Here is a 17,853-nt window from a genome sequence, read left to right as displayed (position 1 = left end):
GGGGGACAGGCCGATCTACCTCTGCCGGTGCCACCGTGTCCCCTCAGTCCGGCCACGGCGGAAGACGCGCCGAGGGGCATCGCCACGTTGAGCTGCCGGGACCCGAGAGGTGAGAAAGGGGAGAAGACGGGGGAGAGAGGAAGAGGTGCTGGATGCCCCGCGCTCATCTTGGCCTGGGTCTCAGGCGTGGTAGGGGGAAGCCCAGACCAACGATTGCCGTGGGAGGCGGGCCTGCGTCGGGGTTATTCCTTGGGTGGGCGGGTGTCGGGGCAGGGCAAGTGGCACCCCACCCCCTTGTGATCTGGACCGCGCTACACCCCACGCATCTTGTGGGGTGCCCTCGCACCTCTCAGATATGGAACTACTGTTGAGCCACCTCGAATCCAGATATCTGGAATATGGACCAAGGAGATATGAGCCACCACCACCTTGGACAGGTGGGGAAACTGAGGCTTGGTGAGGAGCGAGGACTCGATTATCTGGGTTATTAAAATCACACACCTGAGGACTGGCCCGTGGCTCACTTGGGAGAGCGTGGTGCTGACAACACCAAGTCAGGGGTTAGGATCCCCTTATCGGTCATCTTTTATATAGGAAAAAAAAAAAAAAAAAGGAAATCACACATCTGGTAAAGTACAAAATCAGGACCTGTACTTCTTTCAGACTTACGCACTAAGTTGGAATTCTTTCATTGGATGGATGGAGACACTGAGAAGACACAGAAAGGGCTAGGGCCTCACCTAAAATCACACAGCATTTGCAGATCTAGGACTTGTATCCATCTCTCTCAAATTCGTAGAATGTCAGACTGGGCCCCTTCCTTGTACAGATTGGGGACCACAGTGAGGAAGAAGCATTCAGAATTTAAACTCCTTTCTGACACCCATTTTGATACCTTTTCCCCCCTCTTTTTCCCATGGTTCTTTATGTGAAATCTAGAACTAACATGATATTCAACATTGTGTTAAGCAGAAATTCTTGTTTTTAAACATTTAATCAATAAGAAATGGAGGGCCAAAGCTGTTGGAAAGAAATTAGTTCTTTTTTTTTCCCCCTTTCAGGGATCTCAAGGCAGGAGGTGGCAAAGGACATAGACTGATAGCTATCATTTATTGAGTAAATGTTATATGCCAGGCCCTGTGGCTAGGTGCTTAACTTGTGTTAACCTTACAACAACCCTGCAAGTTAGGTGATTTTACAGGTCAGAAATTGATGCTGAGTAAAATGTTTTTACCCAGTACCATACAGCTGCTGAACAGTGTAGGTGGGATCTGAATAAAGAACTGTCTGACTTCTGGAACACACCCAGTGATTCTCCAAATGTGGCCCTAAGCTCACTGGCTCAACATCACTCAGGATGCAGAGTCTTGGATATCTCATTCTTGGATTTGCAAAAGCGGGCCTAAGAATCTGCATTTTAACAGCTCTCAGTGTTTGAAAATCATTGTACTGTAATATGCTGCCTCCTAGGGGAAGATCTAGAGATGAACATAATCAGTGCTTCAGAGATCTCCAGACTGGATTTACTAGGGGTAATTTTTGAGACTAGACATCACACTTTTAGTGAGCATAACCCCTCAGACAGATGCTTGCCAAAGTGTAATTTCTTGACAGCAGCTTGGCTGTGATATGTGGGGAAGAGGAGAGGGAGTTGGTGAGTTAGATAAGAATGGGGAAAGTAACTCCTTTTTCCTTACCACACAGCTGCTAAACTATTGTTATCCAATCATTCAGCAAATACTTAAGCACTTATTAGGTGCCGGTTATGGTTCAAGGCACTGGAGATGCAGCTTTAAATAAAACAAGGCAAGTCACTACCCTCATGGGAAAGACATACAACTAACAAAAAAGTAAATGTATAGTATGGGATGGTAAGAAGGGCCATGGAGGAAAATAAAGCTAAGCAAAGGGGATAAGAGTGCAAGACAGGATGGGCCCAGGAGGAAGAGATGAGGATGGCAGTGGTGTTATTTTATATATTGTATCTAGGAAGGAACTGGTTGGTAAGGTGTCATTTGAGAACAAAACCTAAAAAAGGGAGGGAGCAATCCATGAATATAGCTGGGGAGCAGCATTCTAGTTAGAGGGGCCAGCAAAAGTATGGAGGAGGCAAAAATTTGCTTGGCTTGTTTGACTCTTTTCTGGGATACTAATTATTCTAACCAAAATGTAGCTACCGGGGTGAATTTTATTTTGCTCCTAATAGAAAAAGAAAAAGAAAACTTACCAATGCATGTGTATAATATGAAATATAAAAAAAATTTTCAGCCTTGAACCTCTTACTAAACCTGCTTCGAGCAGTTTATTACCTTCACTTATTAAAATTACTAATAGGTTAGCTCTCAGTTGGTTAGAGTGCAGCCTTCTTTTTTTTCTGACCGGTAAGGGGATCACAACCCTCGGCATGGTGTTGTCTGCACCACGCTCAACCAGTGAGCGCACTGGCCACCCCTATATAGGATCGGAACCCGCAGCCTCAGCGCTACCAGTGCTGCATAGAGTGCAGCCTTCTAACACCAAGGTCACAGGTTTGGATCCCCATACAGACCAGCTGCCAAAAATAAATAAATAAATAAATAAAACAAGATTACTAGTAGACTCAGAAATGAGTTGAATACTTGGTCACAGATTAGCACTCTGAACTAGCTCCTAAGACTTCTTAGCAAGGAAGCAAATTTGGGGGCAGTGTGGTATCATAGAAAGAGAGATAAACTTGGAAATTGAAAGATGAGGTTTGAGAATTTGGTCCTGCCAGTTGAACAAGTGGCTAAACCTTGATTTTTCTCATGGAGAATAAGAATTCATGAATTTCTCCTGGAGAATAATTCATACTCTGTTCAGATTCATTGCAAAGTCAAATTGGTGATGTATACAAATATGAAATCTTTTTGAAAGCTGTGAATTACTGTGCAAGGAACTATTTAATTATTTGATTGTGGTTTTACATTATTATTTTGTACTATATTATTTTGTCTTAGATTGGGCTTAATACTACAAACAATATGCCACAGTGCTTGTACTACTGATGTAGTCCTCGTGGTGATTCTTTTTGCATTACAGATATAAGTGAACATTGTTAATTGTTTGTGATAACTGGAAAATAAGGAAGTTCTTTTGTCTTTATTATATTTACTTGAAACTTCACATGTTTGTTCATTTCAGTAAACATCCATATATACAAAGTGTGAGGCATTGTGTTAGGTGTTGGGTTATGTAGAAATTAGGATGACTTGGTGCCTGCCTGCAAATGTGCTGTAGCTTGAGAGACATGTTAACTTAAGTGCTAAATAATTATATGTAATGTGTTGGAGAAGCATAGCTTAAGTCCTCCGTATCTTATAGCATTTGAGATGGGCCTTATAGAATGAGAAAGAGGACCAGTATAGATGGAGATAGAAGGAAAAGTCATACCAGACTGAAGGCACAACATGAGCAAAGGCCCAGAGAAGCAAAGGCTGCTTAACATTTTCACGGACTGGTGATTGGAACACTGGTGCATGGAAACAAAAGAGGCAGTTTCAGTTTCTTTAGTAGGGAGAAGACTATACTAATGTTTTTAGCCTATGTTTCATGGGAGTTGGGGAGCCACTGCAGATTTTTGAGGAGTATATCCTAGTGGTTGACATCATGTTGTTAATGAATGCTTCTTTTGAAAGAAGAGGCAGATAGTACAGTATTTAAAAAATGTAGGTAGGTTCAGTGAAGTGTATAAGGCTGAATATGCCTGCAACTTTCAAACAGTTCAGAAAAACAGACAAACCTGTATGTATGGAGAGAAGAGTGCAGAAGTGTAGGTGTAACAAAATGTTAACAATTGATGAATTGTTAAATTGTTAAATAGGTGAATCATGAGTGTACAGGTGTTCCATGTACCGATCTTTGAACTTCTCTGAAGATTTAAGGGAGCGTAGGTGTGAATCAGACAGGCTTGTGGTCAAGTCTTGGTTCTGCTGCTTACAGGCAGCGTGACTGCTGGAAAACTTTTTCCAGACTACACAGTTAACACCTATTCCAGCCTAGATTGACTGAGATTTTTCTTATTATAAGAGAGGAGACTCATTTTTGTAGACAACTTGTTCACATTAATATTGGGTTAATGTTAAGACTTCACGTTTCCACAAACTTTTTTTTTCTTTTTTTTTTTTTTAATTTTATTTTTTGGTACTGGCACATACAAGGATCCAAACCCTTGACCTTGGGGTTATAACATAGTGCTCTAACCAGCTGAGCTAACCGGCCAGACCTTCCACAAAGTTTAGATCTCTAGGCTATTTTTGGGTTGGGTTGACTCTAGTTTGCTTGTAATTAATCTGATGGTATATACACATAGAGAGACTGGAGTAGACTGCCTATCAGAGGAAAAAGGTTAGGAATCAAGATACTTGGGTTCTAGCTCCAGCTGTGCCTTAAATTAGCAAATGATTTCACTATTCTGAACCTTCATTCCTTACCTAAAAGATATGGGGGTTGTCTAGCTCTAAAGATATGGATCTCTGTCTAGCTCTAAAGTCCTTCAGTCCAGGGAAACTACTTCTTAATGACTTAATCATTGTGTGAACTTTTTCAGTGAGAAATAGGCCCATGGTAGGGATAGAGATCTGTGGCTGCCTGGAATCGAGGGCTTCTGACAGACAGGTTGGTTTTTCTGTTGACCCTTACTGCATGTGGTTTTAGATTGTCTTATATATTAGAAGAAGTTACTTAAAAACATGCACACAAACATGCATACCACACAATATTCACAATAGGATGTCAAGTTCAGTTTTAAATGGCTTAGCTTTCTAGGGCTGGCCGGTCAGTCCAGTTTGGTTGATAACACCAAAGTCCAGTGTTTGAGCCCTGTATAAATAGCTTTCTTAGGAAAACCCCAGTATCTGACTGAAATATAAACTGTAATTGAGATGGTGGAGAGGAATGGGCAAAGGGGCATGAAAATCAAGTACAATGTATTTTGAGAAATAAAATAAAATTAAATTAAATTTTTTAAAAAACCAAAAAACAAAAAAAGGAAAGAAAATGATTACGTAATAGGATATAGTCAAGCTAGTCTTTTTACTTTCAGACAAAAATCAGATTTTTTTTATAGCATTATTGTGGTGCAATTGACATATAATAAACTGTACACATTTATTTATTTATTTATTTATTTTTTGTCTTTTTCCGTGTCTGGCAACGGATCGCAACCCTCAGTGTTGCCCCCGTACCGGACCAGGACCGGCAATGGGATCGCAACCCTCGGTGTTGCTCCCGCTCCTTGCTCAGCCAGTGAGCGGGAACCGGTCTGTATGTGGGATCCGAACCCTCGGGCAGGAGCGCCGCCGCACTTCCCAAGCGGTGCACTATCCAGTGCGCCACCGGGCCGGCCCCTAAACTGTACATATTTAAAGTGTAGAATATATATATATATTACTGTCACCACACTCAAGATACCGAACTTATCTATCACTCCCAAAAGTTTCCACATGCCCCTTTGTAATCCTCCCCTTCCATCCATCCTATTCCCTATCCCGAAACAACCACTGATCTGCTTTCTGTCACTATGGATTAGTTTGCACTTTCCAGAGTTTTATATAAGTGGAATTATACTGTATATACTCTTTTTTTCTGGTCTGGCTTTCAGTCAGCAAAATTATTTTGAGCTGATCAATATTGTTCTATCAATAGTTCCTTTCTATTGCTAAATAGTATTCCGTGTGTGAATATACCATAATTTGTTTCTCTCTTCTCCTGTTGATAAACATCTGGGTTGTTTCCAGTTTGGGGCTGTTACAAATAAAGCTCATTTCTCTTTTGATGTTGTCTTTGACACCTGCGTTATTTAGAAGTGTGTTATTTGCTTTTCAAATATTATATTTGGGGATTTTAAAGATATTTTTCTTTTTCTTTTTTGGCTGCTAGCCAGTAAAGGGATCTGAACCCTTGACCTTGTAGATATTTTTCTGTTATTGATTTATAATTTAATTCCATTGACGTTAGAGAACATACTTGTATGAATTATATTCTTTTAAATTTATGGAGAATTTATGGTTTACCATGGTAAATGTTCCATATGCACTTGAGGAAAATGTGTATTTTCTCTTGTTGAGTGGAATGTTGTATATATGCCTGTTAGGTTCAGTTGATTATAATTTTGTTCAGGTCTTCTAAATCCTTATTGATTTTCTGTCTTCTATCATTGTTGAGAGAAGGCCATTGAATTTTCTGATCTGATGATAGTTATGGATACCTTTATTTCTCCTTACAGTTCTATCAGTTTTTGTTTCATGTATTTTGGAGCTCTGTTATTAGGTGCACAGACAATTATGATTGTTATTGTTAAGTTTTCTTGATGAGTTGACTCCATTATCATTATGAAATTACTTTCTTTATTACTGGTAATATTCTTTCCCTCGAAGTCTTTGATCTAACGTATAGCCACTCCAGCTTTCTTTGGAAAGCATGCTATATCTTTTCTCATCCTTTTACTTTTAACCTGATCTTTATACAGTTGATCCTTGAACAACTGGGTTTGAACTACATGGGTCCACTTATACAGAGATTTTTTTTCAACGAATATATTGGAAAACAAATGAATACATGATATAACTAACCAAACAGTTATACAGTAGGCTATTAGTAGTTAAGTACTTAAGTACTTAAGTTACGCATTCATGACATACCTAACCAAAAGTTTTTCCACTGTATTTATTGAGAAATATTTGTGTATATGTGGACCAGCACAGTTCAAACTCTGTTGTTCAAGGGTCAACTGTACTTTGATTTCTCCCATCTTGGTGTGTGCGTGTTAAAATATATCTAACATAAGAATGGCAATTTTAACTTTTTTGTTGTTGTCGTTGGCAGCTGGCTGGTTTAGGGATCCAAATCCTTGACCTGGGTGTTACCAACACCACACTCTAACCAAGTGAGCTACCCAGGCGGCCTCATTTTAACTATTTTTTTAAGTTTACAATTCGGTGGCATTGTCTATTCACAATGTCATGTAGCCATCACAACTGTCATGTAACCATCATAACTATGTATTTCCAAAACTTGAAATAGAAATTCTGTAACCAATAACTCTCCATTCCCCCCAGCACCTGGTAATCTCTAATCTATTTTCTGTCTCTATGAATTTGACTATTCTAGATATTTCATGTAAGTGGAATAATACAGTATTTGTCCTTTTGTGTATTTTTTCACTTAGTTTCTTTCACTTAATAATGGTTTCAAGGTTCATCTGTGTTATAGTTGAAGAGTATTAGAACTTCATTCCTCTTTAATGGTCAAATAATATTCCATTGTATGGCTCTACCCGACTCTCAAACAAAAGTCAAAATTAATTCTTTGTGAAGATTTCTTTTGTTAAAATAACTTTTTAAAATAAAAACCAATCCATCCCTCAAAAGCTATTTTTTAGGTGCCTACTGTATGCCCCATTTTATGCTAAGTATTATGAGAGCACACAAAAAGTATAAAACATCTCCTTGAATAATTTTAGCCTAGTTGGGAAGATCAAGCATATATTCCGCAAACATTTATTGAACAACTAAATAATGGAAATTCAGAGAAGAATGAGATACAATTTATGTTCTGATGATTTATACAGTCTTCTCCCCACCCCATTTATTTTTCCAATTTTGACTTCTTTCCCGTACTGAACACCCCTGTATCTGACTGCCTACTGAGTATACAATTCGGACATTTTACAGAAATCTTAAATCTAAGAAACCTAAAGTCAAACTTTTTGCTGCCTCTTATCTTTCCATTTCCTCTTCCGTACTCCCATATACCATCCTTCTTTTTGTGTGGTCCACCTCAGAATTTGTCTTAGATTTGTCCATGTCCTTTAAGCACCACCTCTTATCTAAGTGTGCCACTGAAATGTAAAGCCTTCTCCATCCCTGCCCAGCCTTGGAATTTAGGCCTTTGTTAACTATAGATTGCAGGATGAACTCTAGGCTTCTTGGTATTACATAAGAAACTGATCTTTCACTTGTCTTATCTCCTGCAACTTCACTCCAGTAACTTGGCATTCTTGTGAATTTTTCCTGGGTCTTATATTATACTGTGACCTTTCACTTGCCTGAGTATTCTTTCCCTTCTTATTAACATTGCAATTTCTTATTTTATATTGGTCTACAGCCTATTCTCCACTCTAAGAATATGCTAAACCTCTGTTATGTTACCTAGAATGTTATAATTTATCTGTTTACTCTGTCTTAGTCTACTGGTTGTGGGTAGAAATTGTGTTCTTGTTCATTTTAGCAAGAATTTACTGATCTACTAAGTGCTAAGCATTCTTTTTGATCATAGCAGTCAGAAGCTTCTGGTTTTATTTAGCACTGAATTTGTAGTATACATATTTAGATAGAGCAAAGCATGATTATGGAACTTTCTAGATTCAGACTTGTGGCCAAATTAGTTCTACTTCTAGGATTGTTTCTGAGTGAATACCTAAGTTTCTGAGAACTAGAGATGGCCCGGGCCATGATTGTAGAGAAAGGGAGAGTTGGAGATACCTTTGTGGATATCACTGCTGGATCATTTTGAGTAGCAGATAGATGAAATTGGAATGTGTAAGGTAGCTGAATTCTAAGGTGTTTAGAAGTATCTGAAATTGGAGAAGCTAATTATAAGGTGGTAGGAATAGTGTTATCTTTTTAAAAAGAGCTATTCTTGGAGTCCTAAAATATGGATTTTATTACCTGGTTCAGTCATTTATAATCTAAATAAATTGCTAAATTGGGGAAGATCTTTCACTTTTAACCTATGTCTTTATACTTAAAGTGGGTCAAAGCATTTAGTTGGGTCTTATTAATTTTATCCAATCTGACAGTCTCTGTCTTTTAATTGGCATGTTTAGACCATGTATATTGAAGATGATTATTTATATGTTTGGATTAAACTCTACCATCTTCCTGGCAGTTTTCAATTTGTTCCATCTGGTTTTGGTCTTTTTTCCTCTTCTTCTGCTTTCTTTTGGGTTGATAATTTTTTATGATTCTGTTTTATCTCCACTATTGACTTATTTATACCCTTAAAAATATATAGAGGTTGGGCCGAGCCCGTGGCACACTTGGGAGAGTGCAGTGCTGGGAGCGCAGCGACGCTCCCACCGCAGGTTCGGAGCCTACATAGGACTGGCCAGTGCGCTCACTGGCTGAGCGCGGTGTGGGCAACACCACACCAAGGGTTGCAATCCCCTTACCGGTCACAAAAAAAAAAAAAAAAAAAAAATATATATATATATATATATATATATATAGAGAGAGAGAGAGAGAGAGAGAGAGAGAGAGAGAGAGAGGGGTTACCCTTGGGTTTACAGTGTATGTTTTTAACTAATCAGAGCCTATCTGCAAATAATATTATACTGCTTCACACCTACTGTAAGACTTTACAATTCCTAATTTCCCCCTCCCATTCTTTGTGCTATTATTGTCATACATTTATTTTGCATATACTATAAACAAAATGCATTACAATTTTTTGGCTTAGACAATTATCTTTTAGAACAATTGAAGATTTTTTTATGGGGCTTCTGGTCAAGATAGGGGAATAGATGGTCCTCAGTGTCACTCTCGCCCACAAATCAATCAATTTACAACTATGAAAAAGCAACAACAGCCAAGCTGGGGCCACTAGAGCTCAGGGGAAGAGGAGGAGAGACCTACAGAGTTCATCAAGATGGGGGAAGCCATGATGAGAGAAAGAAAAAATTGCTCAGAGTGTTTTGGGCCACGGCTGCTTTAAGGTGGGAGCTGCTGAGCACATGGAGCAGGGGCCGGCAGAAGCCGCAGCTGTACATTTTAGATGAAGTTACTTGGAGGCGGAAGGGGAGAAAAGGGCCATGGTGGCCCCCAGGACAGCAAGACCACTAATAGGGCTCCAGTGGACCCATGCAGGAGTGAGGAGCCAGAACAGCTGAAAAAGGGGAGCCATTCAGAGGCCGGTGAGTCATCGCAAGGGACCAACGCAGGGCCCATCCCATGGGAAGTGTTTGGAGCATGGGCGGTGGGGGAGATGGGCCCACCGAGGGAACAGTGGGACATAGCAAGGACAGCCAATCTGCCCCCCAATCAGCGCAGGACCACTCAGAGGAGATTGGTCAGGAATATTGAATTGCACAGGGTGGAGTTTGATGAAAAGACTCAGGCCCAGATCAGAGTTTCTACACAACCCGGGTGCACTGGATCTCTGGAGAGCTGGAAGTACCTATAAGGTCAACCATTAAAGCTTAGCTGCACAAAAAGCCTTCCCTAGGGAAGCAGCAGCAAAGCAGCAATTTAGTTCAACCACATAGCTCAAGTACTGGTTCCCATAGGAAGCTCCCTCATTTTAGAAGTAAGCAAAGGATAAAAAATTAGTCCTGGCCCAGGCACACCAACAGCACCTCGGGGCCCACCAAGGGACCTGAGGCATGGAGCCAGGGACCAGACCCCCCCCGCTCCCACAACCAAGCACACTGCTAGCACCTCAGGGCCCACCCAGGGAACTGAAACATGGAGCCGGGGTCTGGACCATCCCCCACAACCAGGCACACCACCAGCGCCAAGGAGCATGCCAAAAACATCACCTCCATGTGGGTGATCCACCACAGCCACCAACCACAATAACCATGGCTGCAGCAGAAGTGGCTAGACACCACAACCACTGTGCAGATGGTCCGCCAGCCGCTGGAGTGCATTGACACAAGGAGAGTCACCAGCAGAGACCAAAGAAAAGAAGAGGATGTCTCTCTCCACAAAGCCCATTCCAGAGTGACAGAAGAAGCATTTGCTCTCAGATAATATTGGGGGACCTGACCACACCTCTCAGCATTGGACAGATCATCTAGGCAGCAAATCAACAGAGTAACCATTACTCTTTCAGAGGGAGAGAAGAAATCTAGGGTTATCAGGGGGGGAGGGGGGATGGAGAGAGGGATGGGGAGAGATTGAACAAGAGGCATAAAGAATAAGTACAATTTGTAACAATATACATACTAGTAATATTGATTTGATCAACATGTGTTAACATTGAACCCCCATATGTATAACCAATTATGATTCAATAAAAATTAAAAGAAAAAAAGATTCTTTTATAATTGAAAAAATGAACTTTATTTTATCTTTATTTGTTCCATTTCCTGTACTTTATTTCTTTATTGTGTAGACCTGAGTTTCTGTCTGGGACATATTATTTTTGCTTAAAGAACCTCACTGTAGCTTTAAATATATACAGTGGTGGTCTGCTGGCAATAAATTCTCTCAGTGTTTAACTGAGAAACCTATTATTTCTCGTTCATTTTTTAAATGATTTTACCTGGTTAAAGAATTCTGGGCTGAAAGTTATATTACTCTGATAAAGATATCACTCCATCATCCATAGTTTCCAAAAGAAGTTGACTGTAATTCTTATCTTTGTTCCTGTATAAGTAATGTGTTTTTTCTTTGACTGTCTTCAGAATTTTCTTTGTCTTTTGTTTTCAGTAGCTTGAATGTGATATAAATAGATGTGGGGTTTTGTTTTTGTTTTTATTATTATTATTGGTGTTTGCTGAGATTCTTGGATCTGTAGTTCAATGTTTGTCATTAATTTTGGAAAATTCTTGGCCATTATATCTTCAAATATTTCTTCTGCTCATTCTCTGTCACTTCTTTTGGGATTCTAATTACACATATGTTATATAGTTTGATGTGTCTCACAGCTCTTGGATGTTCTATTATCTTGTTATTTGGGTTTTTTTTGTTTGTTTCTTTTATTATTTAAATTCTGTTTTTGTGTTTTAGTTTAGGTAATTTCTGTTGATCTATCTTTGAGTTAATTGATTCTTTGGCTCTATCAAGTCTACTGATGATCCTATCAAAGGCATTCTTCATCTCTGCTGTTGCTTTGTGTTGCTTCACTCCCCACGATTTGTCACCCCACTTCCCCTGGGTGACAGAGATGCAAAGGATTACTCAAAGCCCATCTCTTCTGAGCAGTGAGAGGCCCCAAAGTGGTTAATCACCTGGAACCCTCAAGGGATAGGCATTCCTTCCTTGGGAAATTAATGCTGAATTGGGGTTCTCTTCCTGCATTTATTTTCCAGACCAGGAAGTTACAGGTAGAGAACAAAGGTGGGGTTATAGTTTAACAATATAGGCTGGTAACTTTCAGTGAAACAAGCCAGATGACATTCCAGTAAGGCAATTAAGTGGTCCTATCAACAACTGTTTGATCTTAGCAAACATTCCTTCCTATAGCAATTTCTCAGTATCTTTACATAACAATCAGTAACTAGTCTGTCTTTGAGCCAGCAACCTGCTGTGCCACAAGCCTTATCTTGCAACAGAGACTTATAGCCTGAGGGAAATTTCCTGTCCTTGCAAGGTCAATATTTGAGACTGCAAGGCTTTGGAAAACTAGGCCCTGTAAGGTACGTATGCTTTTTAGTATATTCCACACTCTGCTATTGTGTTTGTCACTTCTAGCATTTCTGCTTGATTCTTTCCTATAGTTTTCATCTTTCTGTCATAATTTCTAGTATTGGCTTTTAATTTTTCCTTCCAAGATAGCAGCCATAAAGGGCAAAATTTAGATTTTTTTTTCTTATGCCTCTTTTGTATGTCTTAGGTTTGGAAGAGCCTTTTGATCCAGAAATCACCAAGAGCTGCTCCAGTATGGGACATAAGTACACTCAAGCTAGCTAAAGAAAACAGAAAGTGAGAAGAGAGACCAGTTGCACTGAGAAACGAAGAGCTACTGAGTGCATCCACCAATCTGATTGACTTGCTCAGGGTCAGTGGTCATCTTAGTCTATTCTTTTTTCCTTATCTACTTCACAAAACCATCAAAATCTATTATTTTACTCTTGTTCAAACTAAATAAAATGAATGTGGGTTACTTTTATGTATCTTGTGTTCTTGAATATTAGGTTTGTGGTACCTTGGTAATATCAGGTTTATGGAACCTCACAAGGGCCCATTTTTCTGTCATTTCCAATACAGGAAACTTCCTGAGTCCTTCATCTAATATATTTTGTCTCTGTCTGGCCACAGTCACAAACTTGTTTATACATTTGTTCTTTCATTCAAACATTTTACAAGCCTACTGTCTCAGAGTTACTACATTACATTTAATGATGATTACACAGATGAACAAGATATCCTTTCCTCCAGGAGCTGGAGAGACTCCTACTTAATGAATACAGGAGTGTGGTTCTTACTATAATGGAGGTGCAAAATGCTGTGGGACACAGAGGGTGTAGATGTATTTGGACTAGGAGACATTGGTTAGTGCTTTGTAGAAAGGTAGCATTTTAACTGGGTTTTAAAAATAATTAGAGTCTTGACAGGTAGAGAGGTGGATGGCCATTCTAAGCTAAGCAAATAGCTTATGCAAAGGCACTAATTTGTGAAGTATTTGGCAAACAATTTACATTCTACTCCTTTGAGAGCCTGGTTCTTTTTCCTCTTCTTTTCCTCCATTATAAGACTTACTTTCTCATTTTCCTTTCTCTCTTTTTGGTAATTTTTACCTCCTTTGTTTTCCTGTAGTTCCTAGTGGTAGGTCTTATGGTACTAGTTCTGTAGTTTAGTACCCACAGATGTAGGATCACCTGTATACCCTGAATTCCACATAACTCTCATGAATGACAAGTAGGACCGTTAGTATATGTGAGCACTGAGAATTACTCTATGAGTTAACACTGGTATTTTCTCTGATGTAGGAAGCTGAACCATCTATCTCCAGAAATGTCTTTGAAAAGTAAAGAGCAACATAATGTTTCACACAGGGACTCAGCTGAAGGAAATGACGGTTCCCAGTCTGGGATCCATTTGGAGCAGCGAAAGGAATCAAGTACTGACTTCAAGCAATTTGATGCCAATGCTCAATGCAGACCTTATCCTAGGATTCATATGGAGCCTCAAGAGAAATCAAATACTAACTTCAAGCAGTTTGTTATCAAAAAGCTACGGAAGAATTGCCAGTGTGGCCCAACCAAAGCCAAAAATATGATTTTTGGTTTCCTTCCTGTTTTGCAGTGGCTCCCAAAATATGATATAAAGAAAAACATTTTAGGAGATATGATGTCTGGTTTGATTGTGGGCATCTTATTGGTGCCCCAGTCCATTGCTTATTCCCTCTTGGCTGGCCAAGAACCTATCTATGGTCTGTACACATCTTTTTTTGCCAGCATAATTTATTTCCTATTGGGTACCTCCCGTCATATCTCTGTGGGCATTTTTGGAGTACTGTGCCTTATGATTGGTGAGGTAGTTGACAGAGAACTGCACAAAGCTGGCTATGACACTGCCCATATTGCTCCTGCTTTAGGAAAGGTTTCAAATGGGAGCACATTATTAAACCAGACAACAGACAGGATATGTGACAAAAGTTGCTATGCTATTATGGTTGGCAGCACTGTAACCTTTATGGCTGGAGTTTATCAGGTAAGAAACAGTGGAACAATCGGTTGTTTCTAGCAAAAGTAATCACTATACATGAAATCTTAGATCTGTAAAGGATCTTAGGGGTCTCAGTAATTAAAGCTATCATGTGTTGAGTACTCAGGATATATGAAGGGTAGAGCCAAAATTCAAACCCTGGTCTGACTCCATGGTAAGAGAAGGCTGGTTCTCTTTCCTAACCCGAGGCTGCCTCTTAACCCATGAATTTCAGCCAGCCAGATTTTAATTATTTGGATGTAAAAATTTAGACCAGAAAGGTCCTTCAAACCACCTAAAACAAATCCTTAATTTTACATGTCAGGAAACATTGGGTATGCTTGAAATTATGTGTGGTTGTTTATTGGCACAGTCAGCATTAGCAGTCAGGCAAGAGGTTAACAGAATGGGGGTTGGGAGAGGAAAGTGCAGGAGTTTCTCAAATTGTAGATGCCCCCTACCTTCCTTTAGAGTCACTGCTCTAGTGTGTGACTCTTACTAAAGATAGTAGTTCTCTTGGATTGTTGGGGAGGGAGGGAAAAAGTCGAGGACCACAATTTCACATTATTAGCCAGGTGAAAGGATTAGAAATGAAATTTTTGGGTCTCCCATAGAATTTCCTAGTCTGCTATTATCATCATGCCCCTGCCTTTTGGCATCTAGGAATGAGTGCGAGAATTAAACCTATAGCAGGCGTTTGGAACCAACAAGGGAAGGGAAAGAGTAGCTCACTGCATTTGGTGCTTGGATGAGGAGAGGAGAGAGAGGGAAGGTGATGTGCAGATGAGTGTGCTCCTCAGAGTCCTTTTGCTTTTTAGTTAGTATTCCTCACCAAGAAGGAGGAAGATGTAATAGAATTCTGGGGAATTATCGGGAAGAGGAAAAAATAAAGAAATAAAAAAGTTGTATCTTTGAAGATGTAGAATTATGAGTATTATTAATATGGGAGGCAGCATGGCATAAGCACATATACACTGGATGAGAACAATTTCTCAATACGAGGTTAGATTAAAGAGAGTTCTACAATAATTTTAAAGTGTGATTCTATTTTGATGTGAATCTGTTTTTTGTTTTATCAGTTAAAAACTTCACCATTACAGTAGTGATATGTAATTTAAATACATGATTTCTTAATTAGAAGAATTTTCCCAGTTTGAGTTTTTATGTTTTCTGTGGACCCTTGAATTTTTTTTCTTTTTTCTTTTTTTTTTTTGTCTTTTGTCTTTTTCCGTGTCCGGCAACGGATCGCAACCCTCAGTGTTGCCCCCGTACCGGACTGGGGACTGGCAACGGAATCGCAACCCTCGGCGTTGCTCCCGCGCCTCACTCAGCCAGTGAGCGGGAACCGGTCCGTATGTGGGATCCGAACCCTCGAGCGGGAGCGCCGCCGCGCTTCCCAAGCAGTGCACTTATCCAGTGCGCCACCGGGCCGGCCCTTTTTTTCTTTTTGAAAGAGGGAACCTTATTAAAGTTTTATTGTATGAGAAGGCAGAAGTCCTGAGTTTCTGTCTCAGCTGGGCTAATGAATAACAGTGTAACCTTGGGCAAGTTGCTTAGCCCTCTAAGCATTAGTTTCCTCTCTTTGTAAAATGAGAAGATTGATGTATGATTATGTTTATTCTAGTTCTGACATTCTGTGATGCTCTAGTGGTATGTCTCCATGCAAGAAATGCCAAGGTAGTGCAAAATTTAAAAGCCCTTTTCCATTTATATTTAACAGTTGTATATCTTTCCTTCCAGGTAGCAATGGGCTTCTTTCAAGTGGGCTTTGTTTCTGTCTACCTCTCAGATGCCTTGCTGAGTGGATTTGTCACTGGTGCCTCCTTCACTATTCTTACATCTCAGGTGAAGTATCTTCTTGGGCTCAGCCTTCCTCGGAGTAATGGCGTGGGCTCACTCATCACTACCTGGATACATATCTTCAGAAACATCCATAAGACCAATCTCTGTGATCTCATCACTAGCCTTTTGTGCCTTTTGGTTCTTTTGCCAACCAAAGAACTCAATGAGCACTTCAAGTCCAAGCTTAAGGCACCCATTCCTACTGAACTCATTGTCGTTGTGGCAGCCACATTAGCCTCTCATTTTGGAAAACTAAGTGAGAAATACAATTCCAGTATTGCTGGACTTATTCCCACTGGGTTTATGCCACCCACAGCACCAGCATGGAACCTAATTACCAGCGTGGCTGTAGATGCAATAGCTATTTCTATCATTGGTTTTGCTATCACTGTATCACTTTCTGAGATGTTTGCCAAGAAACATGGCTACACAGTCAAAGCGAATCAGGAAATGTACGCCATTGGCTTTTGCAATATCATACCTTCCTTTTTCCATTGCTTTACTACTAGTGCAGCTCTTGCAAAGACATTGGTCAAAGAATCAACAGGCTGCCAAACTCAGCTTTCTGGTGTGGTGACAGCCCTAGTTCTTTTGTTGGTCCTCCTCGTAATAGCTCCTTTATTCTATTCCCTTCAGAAATGTGTTCTTGGTGTGATCACAATTGTAAATCTCCGGGGAGCCCTTCGTAAATTTAGGGATCTGCCCAAGATGTGGAGGGTTAGCAGAATGGATACAGTTATCTGGTTTGTAACTATGCTGTCCTCTGCACTGATAAGTACTGAAATAGGCCTGCTTGTTGGGGTTTGTTTTTCCATGTTTTGTGTCATCCTCCGCACTCAGAAGCCAAAGATTTCATTGCTTGGCTTGGTGGAAGAATCTGAAATCTTTGAATCCATGTCTGCTTATAAGAATCTTCAGACTAAGCCAGGCATCAAGATTTTTCACTTTGCAGCCCCTCTCTACTACATAAACAAAGAATGCTTTAAATCTGCTTTATACAAAAAAACTGTCAACCCAATCTTAGTAAAGGCAGCTCAGAAGAAGGCAGCAAAGAGAAAGATCAAAGAGGAAACCGTGACTCTCAGTGGAGCTCAGGATGAAGTTTCATTGCAACTCTCCCATGATCCCTTCAAGCTGCATACTATAGTTATTGACTGCAGTGCAATACAATTTTTAGATACAGCAGGGATCCATACACTGAAAGAAGTTCGCAGAGATTATGAAACCATTGGTATCCAGGTCCTGCTGGCTCAGTGCAATCCCTCTGTAAGGGATTCCCTGGCTAGGGGAGAATATTGCAAAGAGGAAGAAGAAAACCTGCTCTTCTATAGTGTGTATGAAGCCATGGCTTTTGCAGTAGAATCTCAATATCAGAAAGGAATATGTGTTCCCAATGGTTTGAGTCTTTCCAGTAATTGACTGAGAAAGTATGCACTAGAAAGAATAATGTCTAGCCAATAGGTTAAAATTTCAGGTGTGCAATATTTTCCAGTTCCACACTGGAAGATGTTGCCCACTTGAAATTTTAACCTATTGGCTAAACATTACAGCCCATCCCCTACCCCCTATCCTCCAGAAACTATAGATATGGAGATCTGGGGGGGGGGGAAGGGAGGAACTT

At 40.0% G+C, this 17,853-nt stretch overlaps 1 protein-coding gene across 1 annotated transcript; it reads left to right on the top strand.

The window, feature by feature from the left end:
• The first annotated feature begins 63 nt into the window (after positions 1–63).
• On the top strand, positions 64–17,779 carry SLC26A2 (solute carrier family 26 (anion exchanger), member 2). The gene is made up of 4 exons (XM_008565908.1): positions 64–109; positions 12,577–12,741; positions 13,673–14,396; positions 16,131–17,779. The coding sequence occupies exons 3-4, from the start codon at positions 13,698–13,700 to the stop codon at positions 17,649–17,651; spliced, it is 2,220 nt and encodes a 739-aa protein (XP_008564130.1). The 5' UTR covers positions 64–109; positions 12,577–12,741; positions 13,673–13,697; the 3' UTR covers positions 17,652–17,779.
• The last annotated feature ends 74 nt before the right edge of the window (positions 17,780–17,853 follow it).

This window comes from Galeopterus variegatus, unplaced genomic scaffold (genome assembly GCF_000696425.1).
Source record: "Galeopterus variegatus unplaced genomic scaffold, G_variegatus-3.0.2 Scaffold212, whole genome shotgun sequence".
Classification (NCBI taxonomy): Eukaryota; Metazoa; Chordata; class Mammalia; order Dermoptera; family Cynocephalidae; genus Galeopterus; species Galeopterus variegatus.
Note: the sequence above shows the minus strand (reverse complement) of the source record. Positions and strands in the feature narration are given on the sequence as shown.

Excerpts from the sequence above, each read along its gene's own strand:
- SLC26A2 (XM_008565908.1), top strand. The coding sequence starts at position 13,698 with ATGTCTTTGAAAAGTAAAGAGCAACATAATGTTTCACACAGGGACTCA. Across the intron at positions 14,397-16,130 it reads TTATGGCTGGAGTTTATCAG|GTAGCAATGGGCTTCTTTCA; the intron begins GTAAGAAACAGT and ends CTTTCCTTCCAG.